General features: G+C 45.6%; 1 protein-coding gene across 1 annotated transcript in view; it reads right to left on the bottom strand.

The window, feature by feature from the left end:
* The window catches only part of LOC138664031 (gastrula zinc finger protein XlCGF57.1-like), a 71275-nt gene extending 60799 nt beyond the window's left edge, over positions 1–10476 (bottom strand). Inside the window, exons 1-5 of the mRNA XM_069750442.1 lie at positions 10333–10476; positions 10023–10202; positions 9817–9940; positions 9636–9733; positions 9358–9448 (exon numbers count right to left, since the gene is read on the bottom strand). Of these exons, the coding sequence (XP_069606543.1) occupies positions 9358–9448; positions 9636–9733; positions 9817–9940; positions 10023–10202; positions 10333–10410 (571 nt within the window). The 5' untranslated portion in view covers positions 10411–10476. The remainder of the gene's footprint in view (positions 1–9357; positions 9449–9635; positions 9734–9816; positions 9941–10022; positions 10203–10332) is intronic.
* Positions 10477–19796: the final 9320 nt, after the last annotated feature.

Here is a 19796-nt window from a genome sequence, read left to right as displayed (position 1 = left end):
TCTGAAACTGGTAAATGTAAAAGCAGCGCATCGTTAGTGGATGTTCACGGTCAGGGACAAGTCGCTTCCTTGTCCTCTTCAGCCAAAACAACAACAGAAGGATGCGTCAGGCGACACAACGGGTTACTCCATGGAGCTCTTTACACATACCGTTCCTGGGTTAGAAAGTGAAACAGTTAACAGGCCATGCCCATTACAAGTTGAATCGGACATGGAGTGCACAGATGCACAGCCACAGCCAGATTACTATGCTGTTCCTTTGACTCAGACCACAACATTGCCCTCGGAGTGTACTGATCCAGAATCAGACCCTGATGAGACTATGGTGCCCCGTCATGAACGCTATACCACCGGCTTACACGGTGACACAGACGAAGTTGCAAACGAGATAGAAGAGGAGGTCATAGATGACCCAGTTGTTGACCCCGATTGGCAGCCATTGAGGGAACAGGGTGCAGGCGGCAGTAGTTCTGAAGCGGAGGAGATGGGGCCGCAGCAGGCATCAACATCGCAACAGGTTCCATCTGCCGGGCCCGTATCTGGCCCAAAACGCGTGGCAAAGCCAAAACCTGTTGGAGGACAGCGTGGCCATCCGGTTAAAGCTCAGTCTGCAATGCCTGAAAAGGTATCCGATGCTAGAAATAGTGCAGTCTGGCATTTTTCTTAAACAACATCCAATTGATCAGCGCAAAGTCATCTGTCAAAAATGTTCAACTACCTTAAGCAGAGGTCAGAATCTGAAAAGTCTAAATACAAGTTGCATGCATAGACATTTAACCACCATGCATTTGCAAGCCTGGACTAACTACCAAACGTCCCTTAAGGTTGTAGCACCCTCGGCGAATGAAGCTAGTCAGCAACGCTACATCCCTTCCGTCACTGTAAGGCCACCATTTTCCGCACCACCTGCAGTATCTGTGCAGGTTTCGTTGCCAGGCCAAAGCAGTCAGGGTCAGGGAATCACCAGTTTCATAGTTGGAAACAATGCATGTAGGGCACCGGCAAGAATACCGTCTCCAACCGTCTCTCAGTCTGCCATGTCCACCGGCACCCCCGCTAGTTCCATGATCTCCAGCTCTCCAGTACAGCTCACCCTACATGAGACTCTCGTTAGAAAAAGGAAGTACTTAGCCTCGCATCCGCGTACACAGGGTTTGAACACCCACATAGCTAGACTAATCTCGTTAGAGATGATGCCCTACCGGTTAGTTGAAAGGGAAGCTTTCAAAGCCCTGATGGACTACGCTGTACCACGCTACGAGCTACCCAGTCGACACTTCTTTTAGAGAAAAGCCATCCCAGCCCTCCACCAGCATGTTAAAGAGCGCATCGTCCATGCACTCAGGCAATCTGTGAGTACAAAGGTGCACCTGACAACAGATGCATGGACCAGCAGGCATGGCCAGGGACGTTACATGTCCATCACGGCACACTGGTTGAATGTGGTGAATGCAGGGTCCACAGGGGACAGCAATTTTGGGACAGTTCTGCCTAGTCCACGGTCTAGGAAACAGTTGGCTGTAGCCGTTCGCACCCCCTCCTCCTCCTGCAGAAGCGAGAGCTCGTCCACAGACCGCAGTCGCACAACCACTCCATCCGCAGCTGCCACTGTTGCACACCAGGTGTCAAACTTAGGAATAAGCTGTAAATATATAGGTTGCGTCATTATGTGAGGTATAAGTGGTTAGATATGTTTGTATAGCCACTTGTTAAGCCGAGCCCATGGTTTTAGTACTATCTTGTAAGGTCCGCCATGTATTGTGTTTCAATATGTGTATATTTGTATAATGTTCATTATGGATATAATGTTGGTTCCGTGCTTGTTGCTAAAGGTATTGTTTTTATGTATTTTATGTATTATATGTTTTAATTGGATAGTGTACCGAGGGTGGGCGGGTGATGGCGCGGGGAGGAGCGCTTGTGTGAGGCGCTACTTCAGGCGTCACATCCATCCTCCCATCGAACCCGTTGAAGCGCCGGGAGGGCGCGAAACGGTCGTCGTTCGGCTGCCACCTTCTCTGTACACACCCCCGAGCTGTGAAGTTTGGCTAATAAAGTACCTGTTTTTAGAAGATCGGTGAGTGCTGCCACAGTTTCTTCCTTATCGCTGCACCATTGATGGTCGTCTTTCTGGCTACAGCACCTCAGGTCAGCTGCCCGGCTAGAGTCTGTGAGTTTCACGCTGCGGGTGTGAGTAGCGGTAGTGCGGTCAGCTGTTCTCTTCCTTGTTTGTACTCATTACAATCGGCCTCCGCTGACAAAACCACTGCTGCCCGTGTACCCCTGGAACCTATTTTAAAGTGCCTACAGCCTACTTTTGTTATGTTAGGCCTACTAAGCCTGTCTGCGGTCCCTCCTTCCACTAGTCCTCCACTGACCACACCACTGCTGCCCGTGTACCCCTGGAAGCTATTTTAAAGTGCCTACAGCCCACTTTTGTTATGTTAGGCCTACTAAGCCTGTCTGCGGTCCCTCCTTCCAATAGTCCTCCACTGACCAGACCACTGCTGCCCGTGTACCCCTGGAACCTATTTTAAAGTGCCTACAGCCTACTTATGTTATGTTAGGCCTACTAAGCCTGTCTGCGGTCCCTCCTTCCACTAGTCCTCCACTGACCACACCACTGCTGCCCGTGTACCCCTGGAAGCTATTTTAAAGTGCCTACAGCCCACTTTTGTAATGTTAGGCCTACTAAGCCCGTCTGCGGTCCCTCCTTCCAATAGTCCTCCACTGACCAGACCACTGCTGCCCGTGTACCCCTGGAACCTATTTTAAAGTGCCTACAGCCTACTTTTGTTATGTTAGGTCTACTAAGCCTGTCTGCGGTCCCTCCTTCCACTAGTCCTCCACTGACCAGACCAATGCTGTCCGTGTACCCCTGGAACCTATTTTAAATTGCATAGAGCATCCTTTTTTTTTTCATTGTAGGTGTACTAAGTCTGTCTGCGGTCCATAATTGAAATTGTCCTCCACTGAACAGACCAATGCTGCCTGTGTACCCCTGTAACCTTTTTTAAACTGCATTGAGCCAAATTTTGTGTTTAAGGCCTACTACCTGTGTCTGTCTGCGCCACTCAATACAGCTGTCCTCCTCTGAAAAAAGCTGAGCGTCAACAGTCTGGTTTTCAGCTTATAGGAATTTGAAAACTGCATTGGGGCTACTACTTCGGTAGGGCCTACTAACGGTGTCTGCCGCTCCAAGGTGTTCTCCAGGTTGCCTCTCCATAGCTTCAATCTTCATGCTCGTGTTAAGTAGTTGTTGAAACAACACTACATTAGGCCTACAAGTTGGGTCTGGGTCGTAGAGACGGTGTCTGCCGCTCCAAGGTGTTTTCCAGGTTGCCTCTCCATTGCTTCAATCTTCATGCTCGTCTTAAGTAGTTGTTGAAACAACACTACATTAGGCCTACAAGTTGGGTCTGGTTCGTAGAGATGGTGTCTGCCGCTCCAAGGTGTTCTCCAGGTTGCCACATAATCGAAGCTGCATAGAGCCTATTTTGTTATTTTACGCCTACTAAGTCTTTCTGCGGTCCCTCCTTCCAATTGTCCTCCACTGAGCACACCAATGCAGACCGTGTACCCATGTAACCTTTTTTAAACCTGCGTCAAGCCAACTTTGTGGTGTAAGGCCTACTTGTAGTGTCTGGCTGCGCCACTCAATACAGCTGTCCTCTTTACAAAAAATGACCTACAATTATCTGGTTTTCAGCCTATTGGAATTTTAAAACTGCAGTGGGCCTACTAGTTGGGTTGGGGCCTTCTATCGGTGTCTGCCGCTCCTTGCTGTTCTCCTCCAGTGAACAAAGCTGTGCCGCCTGTTTACCACTGTTGCCAATTTTGAACTGCATTTAGACTACTTACTGATTTGGGCCTACTCTCTGTGTCAGCCTCTCATTCCAGCTGTCCTCCACTGAACAAAGCAATGCCCCCTGGTTAGTCCTGTTACTAATTTTGAACGGCATTTAGCCCACTTTATTCTTTGGGCCCATATCTGTTTCCCCCTCATCCTGCCCATTGCCCAGCCAGTGATAGATGAGTCTGCTGGTACATTGACCCATAACGCAACATTCCCCGTGCACGCTACACTGCAAGATTGTGACCCTGCTGAAAGTCAGGTTCCCCTTCCCGCATACAATACCACCTTACACGGGGACAAAGAGGAAGGTGCAGATGAAGGTGCAGGTTCCTTCATCAGGTGGGGGGAGGAATACTCGTTGGCGACGTCACTGGCACAGGGCCCCTCATAGTACGCAAAAGTGTCGCTGCCGGTGGGAGGCGCCCCCGCCGTGCAAACACACCGCCGTACTTTGAGGGGCCCTGTGCCAGTGCCAATGCCAACGAGTGGGCCCCCCCTGTTTGCTCAGGATCACAGCACTTGCAAAGTTGAAATACTTACCTCTCCCTGCTCCACTGCCGTGACGTGGTCCAGATTTCCTGGGCCCTCTAAATACTTGAACCAGCCCTACCCCCCACAACTTTAGCCAAATGACCCCCAATTTCCAATGCCTTACTATTATTATAAGGTAAATTTAGATTGACAAGCTTCAGTAACAAGAATGTATGTTTTTTGCCATTAAAATTGGCACTGTAGGTGTTTTCCTGGCCTCCACTCACTGCCGACTATGCTCCCCCATTGACTTGCATTGGGTTTCGTGTTTCGGTCGATCCCCGACTTTTTGCGATAATCGGCCGATTCCACTCGACTCGACTTTTGAGATAGTCGGGTTTTGCAAAACCCGACTCGACTCTAAAAAAGTCAAGGTCGCTCAACCCTAATTGCCACATAAAGTGACACACGTCAGATTGTAAAAATGGGGCCGGATTAAGAACACAAAACTGGCTGCAGGAAGAGGTTAAATCAGAGGATTCTGGACACTACTGTAATCAAAAACTGACTATAGACAATAACATCTACTGAAATGCTCAAACTGAACAGTCTCCATCAGTAATAAATGAGCAGCTAGTGGTGAAACCTCTCTTGGGTAATTAGAGCACGGGGCTCGGTGACTTCACAATCTAAACTATCGGAAGCTCCAATATTTTCTGTCAGATGAGTTTCAAGAAGAAATATTACACATTTAACCCCTTAACGACCGCCGATACGCCTTTTAACGGCGACAGTTAAGGGTACTTAACAACAGAAAAAGTGGAAAAAGTGAATAGCGCCCCCCAGAGTCGGATTTTCTCTGGGGTCTCGGTTGCTGAGGGTAGCCAAGACCCCAGAGAGCATGATTCGGGGTGTTTTACCGCCCCGCGAGTTGCGATCGCTGGTAATTAACGTTTACCGGCGGTCGCACCAACAACAAAAAAAAAAAAACGCGATTTACCATTTAATTTCTCTGTCCTCCGATGTGATCGCACATCAAAGGAGAGAGAAATGGGGTCCCCGATCGCTCTCCGATACTCACCTGTCTCCCCCCAGTGCTCCTCATGGCTCCCGATTGGCGCCACCATCTTGTTTCGGGAAAAAAAATGGCGGACGCATGCGCAGTGGGCCTACTGCCCGGGACCTGGCAGATCTTTGGGGTCTTGGCTGCCGGGGGTAGCAGAGACCCCAAAGAACATGATCGGGGTCGGTTTTTACTGACCACTGTTTTGCGATCGCCGGTAATTAACCGTTTACCGGAAGCCGCAAAAACAAAAAAAGCGATCTGTCATTCTCTGTCCTCTGATGTGATCGCACACAATAGGGGGATTGGGGACCCTGTTATACTTACCGGTGTCCCTGGGTCCTCCTGCTTCCTCTCCTGGCCGTCGGCTTCTAGCTCTGGTAAGAAAATGGCGGGCGCATGAGCAGTGCGCCCGCCGTGATCTGCCGGCCAGCAGAGGAAGATTCTTCCTCTTGTTTTATTTTGGTCACTGTGAGATCCTATCACAGTGATCAAAATAAAAAAAATAGTAAATAACCCCCCACCTCCTTTATCTCCCCCTTAGTTAGGAAAAAATAATAAAATAAAAAAAAATGTATGTATTTCTATTTTCAAATTAAAGTTACGGTTAGGGTTAGGGTTGGGGCTAATGTTAGGGTTGGGGCTAAAGTTAGGGTTAGGGCTAAAGTTATGGTTAGAGTTGGGATTAGGGTTTGGATTAGGGTTGGCATTAGGGTTACGTTTGGGATTATGGTTAAGGTTAGGGTTGGGATTAGGGTTAGGTTTTGAGGTTAGGGTTGAGATTAGGATTAGGGTTGTGTTGGGTTTAGGGTTTTGATTAGGGTTATGGTTAGGGTTGGGATTATGGTTACGGGTGTTTTGGGGGTTAGGATTGTGATTAGGATTATGGATCGGGTTGGGATTAGGGGTGTGTTGGGGTTAGGGTTGGAGTTAGAATTGGGAGGTTTCAACTGTTTAGGTACATCAGGGGGTCTCCAAACGAGACAGCCAATTTTGCGCTCAAAAAGTCAAATTATGCTCCCTCCCTTCTGAGCTCTGCTGTGCGCCCAAACAGTGGTTTACCCCCACATATGGAGCATCAGCATACTAAATACTAGTTGGAGAACAACTTTTGGGGTCCAGTTTCTCCTGTTTCCCTTGCAAAAATAAAAAAATTGGGGGCTAAAAAATCATTTTTGTGGAAAAAAAATGATTTTTTTATTTTCACGGCTCTGCGTTATAAACTGTAGTGAAACACTTGGGGGTTCAAAGTTCTCACAACACATCTAGATCAGTTCCTCTGGGGGTCTAGTTTCCAATATGGGGTCACTTGTGGGGGGTTTCTACTGTTTAGGTACATCAGGGGCTCTGCAAATGCAACGTGACGCCTGCAGACCAATCCATCTAAGTCTGCATTCCAAACGGCGCTCCTTCCCTTCCGAGCCCCGATGTGTGCCCAAACGGTGGTTCCCCCCCCACACATGGGGTATCAGCGTACTCAGGACAAATTGTACAACAACTTTTGGGGTCCAATTTCTCCTGTTTCCCTTGGGAAAATAAAAAATTGGGGGCTAAAAAAATCATTTTTGTGGAAAAAAAATATTTTTATTTTCACGACTCTGCATTATAAACGTCTGTGAAGCACTTGGGGGTTCAAAGTTCTCACCACACATCTAGAAAAGTTCCATGGGGGGTCTAGTTTCCAAAATGGGGTCACTTGTGGGGGGTTTCTACTGTTTAGGTACATCAGGGGCTCTGCAAACGCAACATAACGCCCGCAGATTATTCTATCAAAGTCTGCATTTCAAAACGGCGCTCCTTCTCTACCGAGCTTTGCCATGCGCCCAAACAGTGGTCCCCCCACGTATGGGGTATCACCCTACTCAGTATAAATTGCACAATAAAGTTTGGGGTCCAATTTCTCCTGTTACCCTTGTGAAAGTAAAAATGTTGGGGTGAAAAGATCATTTTTGTGGAAAAAATATGATTTTTTATTTTCATGGCTCTACATTATAAACTTCTGTGAAGCAGTTGGGGTTCATAGTGCTCACCACACATCTAGATAAGCTCTTTGGGGGGGTCTAGTTTCAAAATTGGGTCACTTGTGGGGGGTTTCTACTGTTTAGGTACATCAGGGGCTCTGCAAATGCAACATGACGCCCGCAGACCATTCCATCAAAGTCTGCATTTTAAAACATCACTACTTCCCTTCCGAGCCCCGATGTGTGCCCAAACAGTGGTGCCCCCCCACATATGGGGTATCGGCGTATTCAGGACAAACCAGACAACAAATTTTGGGGTCCAATTTCTCATGTTACCCTTGAGAAAATAAAAAATTGCGAGCTAAAAAATCATTTTTGAGGAAAAAAAAAGGATTTTTTATTTTCACGGCTCTACGTTATAAATTTCTGTGAAGCACTTGGGGGTTCAAAGTGCTCACCACACATCTAGATAAGTTCCTTAATGGGTCTAGTTTCCAAAATGGGGTCACTTGTGGTTTTTTTCACTGTTTAGGCACATCAGGGGCTCTGCAAACGCGACATGGCGTCCGATCTCAATTCCAGCCAATTTTGCATTGTCAAGTCAAATAGCGCTCCTTCTCTTCCAATCTCTCCCATGCGCCCAAACAGTGGTTTACCCCCACATATGGGGCATCGGCGTATTCAGGAGAAATTGTACAACAAATTTTGTGGTTCGTTTTCTCTTTTTACACTTGTGAAAATAAAAAAATTGGATCTGAAGTAAAATGTTTGCAAAAAAAAAGTTAAATGTTAATTTTTTCCTTCAAAATTGTTCCAGTTCCTGCGAAGCACGTAAAGGGTTAATAAACTTCTTGAATGTGGTTTTGAGCACCTTGAGGGGTGCAGTTTTTAGAATGGTGTCAAATTTTGGTATTTTCTGTCATGTACACCCCTCAAAGTGATTTTAAATGTAAGATGGTCCCTAAAAAAATGGTTTTGTAAATTTTGTTGTAAAAATGAGAAATCGCTGGTCAAATTTTAACCCTTATAACTTCCTAAGAAAACATTTTTTTTTCCAAAATTGTGCTGATGTAAAGTAGACATGTGGGAAATGTTATTCATTAACTAGTTTGTGTGACATATCTCTCTTTTATTGAAGGGCATAAAAATTCAAAGTTTGAAAATTGCAAAATTTTAAAAATTTTTGCCATATTTCCGTTTTTTCATAAATAATTGCAAGTAATATCGAAGAAATGTTACCACTAACATGAAGTACAATATGTCACGAAAAAACAATCTCAGAATCAGCGGGACCCGTTGAAAAGTTCCAGAGTTATAACCTCATAAAGTGACAGTGGCCAGAATTGTAAAAATTGGCCTGGTCATTAAGTACCAAATTGGCTCTGTCACTAAGGGGTTAAAGAGAACTGTGTATAAGTGCAGAGTGGAGATGTCTTAAAGGGAACCTGTCAGCAGGATTGTGCTCAGTGACTACAGACACTGTCAGGTCGGTGCCGTTATACTGATTACACCGATACCTGGTGATGAAATCCGTCTTGTGGTTGTTGTTTAATCTGTATTTGTAGTTTTCAGTTAATGAGATTCTCGTGCTCTGGGGGGGGGGGGGGGGCTTTATGTGGTGCTCTGGGCGGGGCCTTTATGTGGTGCTCTGTTTACATATGCATCTGTATTGGCTTATGACAGGTCGCTGATCCCTCTCTACATGGGCCAACATCCCCTCTGACTTTAGATCCTAGACCCCGTGGCATGACGCGTGGTTCCGATCGCTGCCATGGAGAACCGATGTCGTCACGACGACATTCGGGTCTCTAGACCTGAGAGGCTTCCTGTCATGCGCAGTGATGATCAGCAAGTCTGTCAGGTCAGTGTATAGAAGGAGAATGTTGTGCTCTAGAGGCAAAATGGTGATCATGGTAATACGGCCGGACTACACCACCGATAAAGCAGCCACAGCCGGTGACTGAGAAGAATCTGTGACCTCTCTGCATTTAGTGGTTACTACTCACCTGGGTAGCCATATGTGGGAATCTCCTCTTTACACCGCTCATCCCCCCTCACATATGTCTCTGTAGTATTAATATGGGTCAGATCTTCACCCTGAAACAAATATTGTACAGATGGAGAAGTCCCATCTATGATCAGCTCTAATCCTGCCATCTCCACCGCTCTCAGTACACAAGTATAAAACATATAATACTGGTGGATAAAACAAGACTGAGCACAAGACCTTCACAGCCGTCTACACATCATAGGGAAGATCTCCTGACACCTTCTCTCCATCTACCTGATGATCCTGAGGAACACTGGGATCTTCTTGGTTACAGTCCTGTGGAAGAAGAGGACGGGGACATCTCTCTGGTGTTGTCCTCTTACTGGATAGACCTAGAGGAAACACATACAGGGAGTGAATTTATTCTCTACATACAGATAATTATAGGCCGTGTGTATATAGTCCTGTCTATTACCTGGTGATGTGAGGGGCTGGGGAACCTCCATCATGACGTCCTTGTACAGATCTCTGTGTCCTTCTAAATACTCCCACTCCTCCATGGAGAAATAGATGGCGACATCCTGACACCTTATAGGAACCTGACACATACAATGATACCGTCATCCCCCGATCCCTTCATAGTGTTACTGTATAATGTCCCAGCATTCCCAGCAGTGTCACCTCTCCAGTCAGCAGCTCAATCATCTTGTAAGTGAGTTCTAGGATCTTCTGGTCATTGATGTCCTCATGGATCAGGGGGTGAGGTGGAGGCCCAGTGATTGGGCTCAGGGGTCTTCCCCAACCCTCAGACACAGGGGCCTGACAGCGCTCACTAGAGGTCTTCTTCACCACTGTGTAATCCTGGTTATGGAGAGACACATTAATAAACCTCACTACAGACATTTCCAGAGTCCTCACCTCTCCAAGTTCTGTCCATCTGTTATTCCCATAGATAAGAATGATGTAATGTGACGTCATCAGAATCTCTCACCTCTCCAGTAAGCCGGAAGAGGATCTCTAGGGTGAGGTGTAATATCCTCTCCGCCATCTTGTCTCTGTCCATATCCATCTTTGATGGGTAAATCAGGAAAATGTTCTTTTGTAGAAGATCTTCACTGAGAGGATCCGATATTGTAGAGACCTGAATGAGAAGATAAGCCGAAGTAACATCATAAGAATCCTGTGTAATAATACAATTACTGGAGATAATAAGGGAAACATATGAGGAGATTTATTATTTTACAGTATTTAGTTTCCTTCTTTACATCTACTAATAAAACCTACATATTTAGGCCACAGACAACAAGCAGTTTCCTCCTCGGAGTCGGCAGCTGAATACGTTTCTCATAGACTCATCTTCCATAACGCTAATTCTCATTTACCGACCCTGGAATCGGCATTAGCAATACTGCAGGAGATATTCATTACACGCGACATGAGAAATAACTACTTCATGATGAGGACGACATCCTCATCTTCTACTACGGCTCTAGATTTGTCCAGAGTTGGTCACTGACTCCATCACCACCGGCCTCTTTATGAAGGTTTCCCGTCTTCCCCGCACTGTAATCTTCAATCACGTTAGATTTCTTGTCTGATTCGCACACAGAAGTTTGTTTATAGCCTAGGAAGGGGGTAATACCCATGGAGCTTCCCAGGCTAGTAATATCAGCTCACAACTGTATACTTAACCTTTAGTGGCTATTAAAATGAGGGACCCACCCAAAAAGTGATGTAGGGTCCCCCTATATTTAATAACCAGCAAAGACTATGCAGACAGTTGCGGGTTGATATTATTAGCCTAGGAAGGGGCCATGGATCCTGCAACCCCAGGCTAAAAATATCACCTCTCAGTCACCCGGAAAAGGCACATATCTAAGAATAACCAATTCTGGCACTTAGCCTCTCTCTTCCCACTTGCCTTTTAGTGGATATCGCTGAAATTGGGATGATGGGAAGGAGAGGGTAACAGTACCATACCCCACCGAGCCCTGTCAATTCATAGGCATCATAGCAACCGAGTCGGCTATCGTCTTGGATACAATGCTGCCTATCCAACTATCATATGGTAAATATCTCATAGATCCTGGGTTTATTAGTAACTGCACCAAGAATGAGGCTAAGTGATTATTTATTACGGTAATTGTCGGTGGTCGGAGGTAGTCAGTGAGGTGGATGGTACCATATTGTGCATGTGGGGGGCAGTACTGTGGGAACATTAAAAAGTGGGGGGATGGCAGTACTGTGGGGAAATTTATACTGTGTGTGGAGGTATAGCGGTACTATGAGAACATTATACTGTGTGGGGGTATGGCGGTACTGTAGGAATATTACACTGTGTGGGGCCAAGAAAGGGGCCCTGTACTAGGAGAACAATCCGCTCCCTCACTTCCTGTCCTCCATAGTTGGCTCGTATGTATCTATTACAGGAAACAGAACAACAACGTTATGATTCTTATAAAGAGGCAACAACAACCCCAAAAGAGTCTCAGTGCAGAAGGGGTTAATGTCCCCGCGCCCAGTAATGGGGAATCTCCAGCACCTACCTCCACCTGCAGAGCCGCACTCCACATATATGGCTGTTCTGTGTGCACAGGACCTGTGATGAGGTCACAGGAGGGGAGGAGTCAGGGGTCACATGATCAGGGGCCTCAGGGAATGAGATGGTTGTGGCTGTAGCCCAGGTCCTTCTGTGCACTGGGATTTCGCTTTCTCTCACACAGTCGCTATTTCCTGGTTGCAGAGGGACCAGGTCCTTTAGTGACTTGGATTTATCCTGCTCTATATAAGAATGCTAAATCCCAGTAGATAGAAGGACCCTGACTGTATATAGATATATATGAATACTGTGATGTGATTTTTTTTGAGCTGCAGACTAAATATGACATCTGATCACACATTTATTTATATGTGACAATTATACAGAAGAATTTTCCCCCTAATCCCAGTGTGTACAATATTCTGCGCCAATCTCATCCGCGTCCCGTTTTATTTTCTGGTGATCATTTTTGGAGATCACACGACCACAGATTTTTTTTCCATGCATGCACCTAGGAGTGTTTTAACCCTCGGGCAATTTTCCTTTTTTTTTTTAAAAAATTTCCTTCCCATAACTTATTTATTTTTTCATCCACATCGCCGTTGGGATTTTTTTTTATTTTGGCGGGACGTTCTTATTGATGCCATTTTGGCGCGGATACCATGTTTTGATCACCTCTTATTTCATTTTATTGCAATGTTGCGGCGACCAAAAAAAACGCAATTATGGCGTTTTGAGTTTTTTTCTCGTTATGCCGTTTACTGATCAGATTATTTTACATTTTGATTGGTCAGACCTTTCTGAACACGTCAATTCCAAATTGGTGTATTTTTTTTTAATTGAGCAAAAGCAATATTTTTTTTCTTATATTTCTATGATATATGACGTAACTGCATCATGCGTTGTGAAGGGGTTAATACTATAATTATTGGCCAAATGGACCCCCCCCCCAAGCAGGAATAAGACCTCAGATGGAGAAGTTAAATTGTTTCGCCGGTGAATGTTACCATCACATGATCGGGACTGCAAAAAAAAACCAAGTTCTGCTTACCTGACTGCGCTCCTGCTCTCTCCACGCAGCTGAAACGTGCACTCGCCGGCGACTGACAATGATGACAGACGCCGGCGACATGCACACTGAGACTGACGTCAGCTGCCAGCCTCAGATTGGCTGGCGGCTGTTAACTATTGACGTGCGGACGCGGGCCCGCACGTCAATAGCGTTAAACAGCTGCAGCGCCGGCCGGGGCCCGGTGACCCACCCCCAGGGCTGGCTCCAGGTTTTTGAGGGCCCCGGGCAAAAGAGTCTCAGTGGGTCCCCCCTTTAACACATACCACGATTCATGATGCCCAGATACGGCAGAGAAATCTAGGTATAGTACAATGCCAGATTTCACTTCTAACATGAGTGATGGCTATTGCAAATTCTACAGTGTATATATACAGGATAGGAGGAGAGGTACTGTGCAGTATATATATACAGGACAGGAGGAGTGGTACTGTGCAGTGTATATATACAGGAGGAGTGGTACTGTGCAGTGTATATATACAGGAGGAGTGGTACTGTGCAGTATATATATACAGGACAGGAGGAGTGGTACTGTGCAGTGTATATATACAGGAGGAGTGGTACTGTGCAGTGTATATATACAGGGGGAGTGGTACTGTGCAGTGTATATATACAGGACAGGAGGAGTGGTACTGTGCAGTGTATATATACAGGACAGGAGGAGTGGTACTGTGCAATGTATATATACAGGAGGAGTGGTACTGTGCAGTGTATATATACAGGGGGAGTGGTACTGTGCAGTGTATATATACAGGACAGGAGGAGTGGTACTGTGCAGTGTATATATACAGGAAAAGAGGAGTGGTACTGTGCAGTGTATATATACAGGACAGGAGGAGTGGTACTGTGCAGTGTATATATACAGCATAGGAGAAGTGGTACTGTGCAGTGTATATATACAGGACAGGAGGAGTGGTACTGTGCAGTGTATATATACAGCATAGGAGAAGTGGTACTGTGCAGTGTATATATACAGGACAGGAGGAGCGGTACTGTGCAGTGTATATATACAGGACAGGAGAAGTGGTACTGTGCAATGTATATATACAGGACAGGAGGAGTGGTACTGTGCAGTGTATATATACAGCATAGGAGAAGTGGTACTGTGCAGTGTATATATACAGGACAGGAGGAGCGGTACTGTGCAGTGTATATATACAGGACAGGAAGAGCGGTACTGTGCAGTGTATATATACAGGACAGGAGGAGTGGTACTGTGCAGTATATATATACAGGACAGGAGGAGTGGTACTGTGCAGTGTATATATACAGGACAGGAGGAGTGATACTGTACAATGTATATATACAGGACAGGAGGAGTGGTGCTGTGCAGTGTATATACAGGACAGGAGGAGTGGTGCTGTGCAGTGTATATATACAGGATAGGAGGAGAGGTACTGTGCAGTGTATATATACAGGATAGGAGGAGAGGTACTGCGCAGTGTATATATACAGGATAGGAGGAGTGGTACTGTGCAGTGTATATATACAGGAGGAGTGGTACTGTGCAGTGTATATATACAGGACAGGAGGAGTGGTACTGTGCAATGTATATATACAGGAGGAGTGGTACTGTGCAGTGTATATATACAGGGGGAGTGGTACTGTGCAGTGTATATATACAGGACAGGAGGAGTGGTACTGTGCAGTGTATATATACAGCATAGGAGAAGTGGTACTGTGCAGTGTATATATACAGGACAGGAGGAGTGGTACTGTGCAGTGTATATATACAGGAAAAGAGGAGTGGTACTGTGCAGTGTATATATACAGGACAGGAGGAGTGGTACTGTGCAGTGTATATATACAGGACAGGAGGAGTGGTACTGTGCAGTGTATATATACAGCATAGGAGAAGTGGTACTGTGCAGTGTATATATACAGGACAGGAGGAGTGGTACTGTGCAGTGTATATATACAGGAAAAGAGGAGTGGTACTGTGCAGTGTATATATACAGGACAGGAGGAGTGGTACTGTGCAGTGTATATATACAGCATAGGAGAAGTGGTACTGTGCAGTGTATATATACAGGACAGGAGGAGCGGTACTGTGCAGTGTATATATACAGGACAGGAGAAGTGGTACTGTGCAATGTATATATACAGGACAGGAGGAGTGGTACTGTGCAGTGTATATATACAGCATAGGAGAAGTGGTACTGTGCAGTGTATATATACAGGACAGGAGGAGCGGTACTGTGCAGTGTATATATACAGGACAGGAAGAGCGGTACTGTGCAGTGTATATATACAGGACAGGAGGAGTGGTACTGTGCAGTATATATATACAGGACAGGAGGAGTGGTACTGTGCAGTGTATATATACAGGACAGGAGGAGTGATACTGTACAATGTATATATACAGGACAGGAGGAGTGGTGCTGTGCAGTGTATATACAGGACAGGAGGAGTGGTGCTGTGCAGTGTATATATACAGGATAGGAGGAGAGGTACTGTGCAGTGTATATATACAGGATAGGAGGAGAGGTACTGCGCAGTGTATATATACAGGACAGGAGGAGTGGTACTGTGCAGTGTATATATACAGGATAGGAGGAGAGGTACTGTGCAGTGTATATATACAGGACAGGAGGAGTGGTACTGTGCAGTGTATATATACAGGACAGGAGGAGCGGTACTGTGCAGTGTATATATACAGGACAGGAGAAGTGGTACTGTGCAATGTATATATACAGGACAGGAGGAGTGGTACTGTGCAGTGTATATATACAGCATAGGAGAAGTGGTACTGTGCAGTGTATATATACAGGACAGGAGGAGCGGTACTGTGCAGTGTATATATACAGGACAGGAGGAGCGGTACTGTGCAGTGTATATATACAGGACAGGAGGAGTGGTACTGTGCAGTATATATATACAGGACAGGAGGAGTGGTACTGTGCAGTGTATATATACAGGACAGGAGGAGTGATACTGTACAATGTATATATACAGGACAGGAGGAGTGGTGCTGTGCAGTGTATATACAGGACAGGAGGAGTGGTGCTGTGCAGTGTATATATACAGGATAGGAGGAGAGGTACTGTGCAGTGTATATATACAGGATAGGAGGAGAGGTACTGCGCAGTGTATATATACAGGACAGGAGGAGTGGTACTGTGCAGTGTATATATACAGGATAGGAGGAGAGGTACTGTGCAGTGTATATATACAGGACAGGAGGAGTGGTACTGTGCAGTGTATATATACAGGACAGGAGGAGTGGTACTGTGCAGTGTATATATACAGGACAGGAGGAGTGGTACTGTGCAGTGTATATATACAGGATAGGAGGAGAGGTACTGCGCAGTGTATATATACAGGACAGGAGGAGTGGTACTGTGCAGTGTATATATACAGGATAGGAGGAGAGGTACTGTGCAGTGTATATATACAGGATAGGAGGAGTGGTACTGTGCAGTGTATATATACAGCATAGGAGAAGTGGTACTGTGCAGTGTATATATACAGGACAGGAGGAGTGGTACTGTGCAGTGTATATATACAGGACAGGAGGAGTGGTACTGTGCAGTGTATATATACAGGACAGGAGGAGTGGTACTGTGCAGTGTATATATACAGGACAGGAGGAGTGGTACTGTGCAGTGTATATATACAGGAGGAGTGGTACTGTGCAGTGTATATATACAGGAGAGGAGGAGTGGTACTGTGCAGTGTATATATACAGGACAGGAGAAGTGGTACTGTGCAGTGTATATATACAGGACAGGAGGAGTGGTACTGTGCAGTGTATATATACAGGACAGGAGAAGTGGTACTGTGCAGTGTATATATACAGGAGGAGTGGTACTGTGCAGTGTATATATACAGGATAGGAGGAGTGGTACTGTGCAGTGTATATATACAGGAGAGGAGGAGTGGTACTGTGCAGTGTATATATACAGGACAGGAGAAGTGGTACTGTGCAGTGTATATATACAGGACAGGAGGAGTGGTACTGTGCAGTGTATATATACAGGACAGGAGGAGTGGTACTGTGCAGTGTATATATACAGGACAGGAGGAGTGGTACTGTGCAGTGTATATATACAGGAGGAGTGGTACTGTGCAGTGTATATATACAGGACAGGAGGAGTGGTACTGTGCAGTGTATATATACAGGACAGGAGAAGTGGTACTGTGCAGTGTATATATACAGGAGGAGTGGTACTGTGCAGTGTATATATACAGGACAGGAGGAGTGGTACTGTGCAGTGTATATATACAGGACAGGAGGAGTGGTACTGTGCAGTGTATATATACAGGACAGGAGGAGTGGTACTGTGCAGTGTATATATACAGGACAGGAGGAGTGGTACTGTGCAGTTTATATATACAGGAGGAGTGGTACTGTGCAGTGTATATATACAGGATAGGAGGAGTGGTACTGTGCAGTGTATATATACAGGAGAGGAGGAGTGGTACTGTGCAGTGTATATATACAGGACAGGAGGAGTGGTACTGTGCAGTGTATATATACAGGACAGGAGGAGTGGTACTGTGCAGTTTATATATACAGGAGGAGTGGTACTGTGCAGTGTATATATACAGGATAGGAGGAGTGGTACTGTGCAGTGTATATATACAGGAGAGGAGGAGTGGTACTGTGCAGTGTATATATACAGGACAGGAGGAGTGGTACTGTGCAGTGTATATATACAGGACAGGAGGAGTGGTACTGTGCAGTGTATATATACAGGACAGGAGGAGTGGTACTGTGCAGTGTATATACAGTGGGGCAAAAAAGTATTTAGTCAGTCAGCAATAGTGTAAGTTCCACCACTTAAAAAGATGAGAGGCGTCTGTAATTTACATCATAGGTAGACCTCAACTATGGGAGACAAACTGAGGAAAAAAAATCCAGAAAATCAAATTGTCTGTTTTTTTAACATTTTATTTGCATATTATGGTGGAAAATAAGTATTTGGTCAGAAACAAAATTTCATCTCAATACTTTGTAATATATCCTTTGTTGGCAATGACAGAGGTCAAATGTTTTCTGTAAGTCTTCACAAGGTTGCCACACACTGTTGTTGGTATGTTGGCCCATTCCTCCATGCAGATCTCCTCTAGAGCAGTGATGTTTTTGGCTTTTCGCTTGGCAACACGGACTTTCAACTCCCTCCAAAGGTTTTCTATAGGGTTGAGATCTGGAGACTGGCTAGGCCACTCCAGGACCTTGAAATGCTTCTTACGAAGCCACTCCTTCGTTGCCCTGGCGGTGTGCTTTGGATCATTGTCATGTTGAAAGACCCAGCCACGTTTCATCTTCAATGCCCTTGCTGATGGAAGGAGGTTTGCACTCAAAATCTCACGATACATGGCCCCATTCATTCTTTCATGTACCCAGATCAGTCGTCCTGGCCCCTTTGCAGAGAAACAGCCCCAAAGCATGATGTTTCCACCACCATGCTTTACAGTAGGTATGGTGTTTGATGGATGCAACTCAGTATTCTTTTTCCTCCAAACACGACAAGTTGTGTTTCTACCAAACAGTTCCAGTTTGGTTTCATCAGACCATAGGACATTCTCCCAAAACTCCTCTGGATCAACCAAATGCTCTCTAGCAAACTTGAGACGGGCCCGGACATGTACTGGCTTAAGCAGTGGGACACGTCTGGCACTGCAGGATCTGAGTCCATGGTGGCGTAGTGTGTTACTTATGGTAGGCCTTGTTACATTGGTCCCAGCTCTCTGCAGTTCATTCACTAGGTCCCCCCGCGTGGTTCTGGGATTTTTGCTCACCGTTCTTGTGATCATTCTGACCCCACGGGGTGGGATTTTGCGTGGAGCCCCAGATTGAGGGAGATTATCAGTGGTCTTGTATGTCTTCCATTTTCTAATTATTGCTCCCACTGTTGATTTCTTCACTCCAAGCTGGTTGGCTATTGCAGATTCAGTCTTCCCAGCCTGGTGCAGGGCTACAATTTTGTTTCTGGTGTCCTTTGACAGCTCTTTGTTCTTCACCATAGTGGAGTTTGGAGTCAGACCGTTTGAGGGTGTGCACAGGTGTCTTTTTATACTGATAACAAGTTTAAACAGGTGCCATTACTACAGGTAATGAGTGGAGGAAAGAGGAGACTCTTAAAGAAGAAGTTACAGGTCTGTGAGAGCCAGAAATCTTGATTGTTTCTGACCAAATACTTATTTTCCACCATAATATGCAAATAAAATGTTAAAAAAACAGACAATGTGATTTTCTGGATTTTTTTTTTCTCAGTTTGTCTTTCATAGTTGAGGTCTACCTATGATGTAAATTACAGATGCCTCTCATCTTTTTAAGTGGTGGAACTTGCACTATTGCTGACTGACTAAATACTTTTTTGCCCCACTGTATACAGGACAGGAGGAGTGGTACTGTGCAGTGTATATATACAGGACAGGAGGAGTGGTACTGTGCAGTGTATATATACAGGACAGGAGGAGTGGTACTGCGCAGTGTATATATACAGGACAGGGGGAGTGGTACTGTGCAGTGTATATATACAGGACAGGGGGAGTGGTACTGTGCAGTGTATATATACAGGACAGGAGGAGTGGTACTGTGCAGTGTATATATACAGGACAGGAGGAGTGGTACTGCGCAGTGTATATATACAGGACAGGGGGAGTGGTACTGTGCAGTGTATATATACAGGACAGGAGGAGTGGTACTGCGCAGTGTATATATACAGGACAGGGGGAGTGGTACTGTGCAGTGTATATATACAGGACAGGAGGAGTGGTACTGTGCAGTGTATATATACAGGACAGGAGGAGTGGTACTGTGCAGTGTATATATACAGGACAGGAGGAGTGGTACTGTGCAGTGTATATATACAGTACAGGAGAAGTGGTACTGTGCAGT

Source organism: Ranitomeya imitator, chromosome 2 (assembly GCF_032444005.1).
Source record: "Ranitomeya imitator isolate aRanImi1 chromosome 2, aRanImi1.pri, whole genome shotgun sequence".
Classification (NCBI taxonomy): domain Eukaryota; kingdom Metazoa; phylum Chordata; class Amphibia; order Anura; family Dendrobatidae; genus Ranitomeya; species Ranitomeya imitator.
Note: the sequence above shows the minus strand (reverse complement) of the source record. Positions and strands in the feature narration are given on the sequence as shown.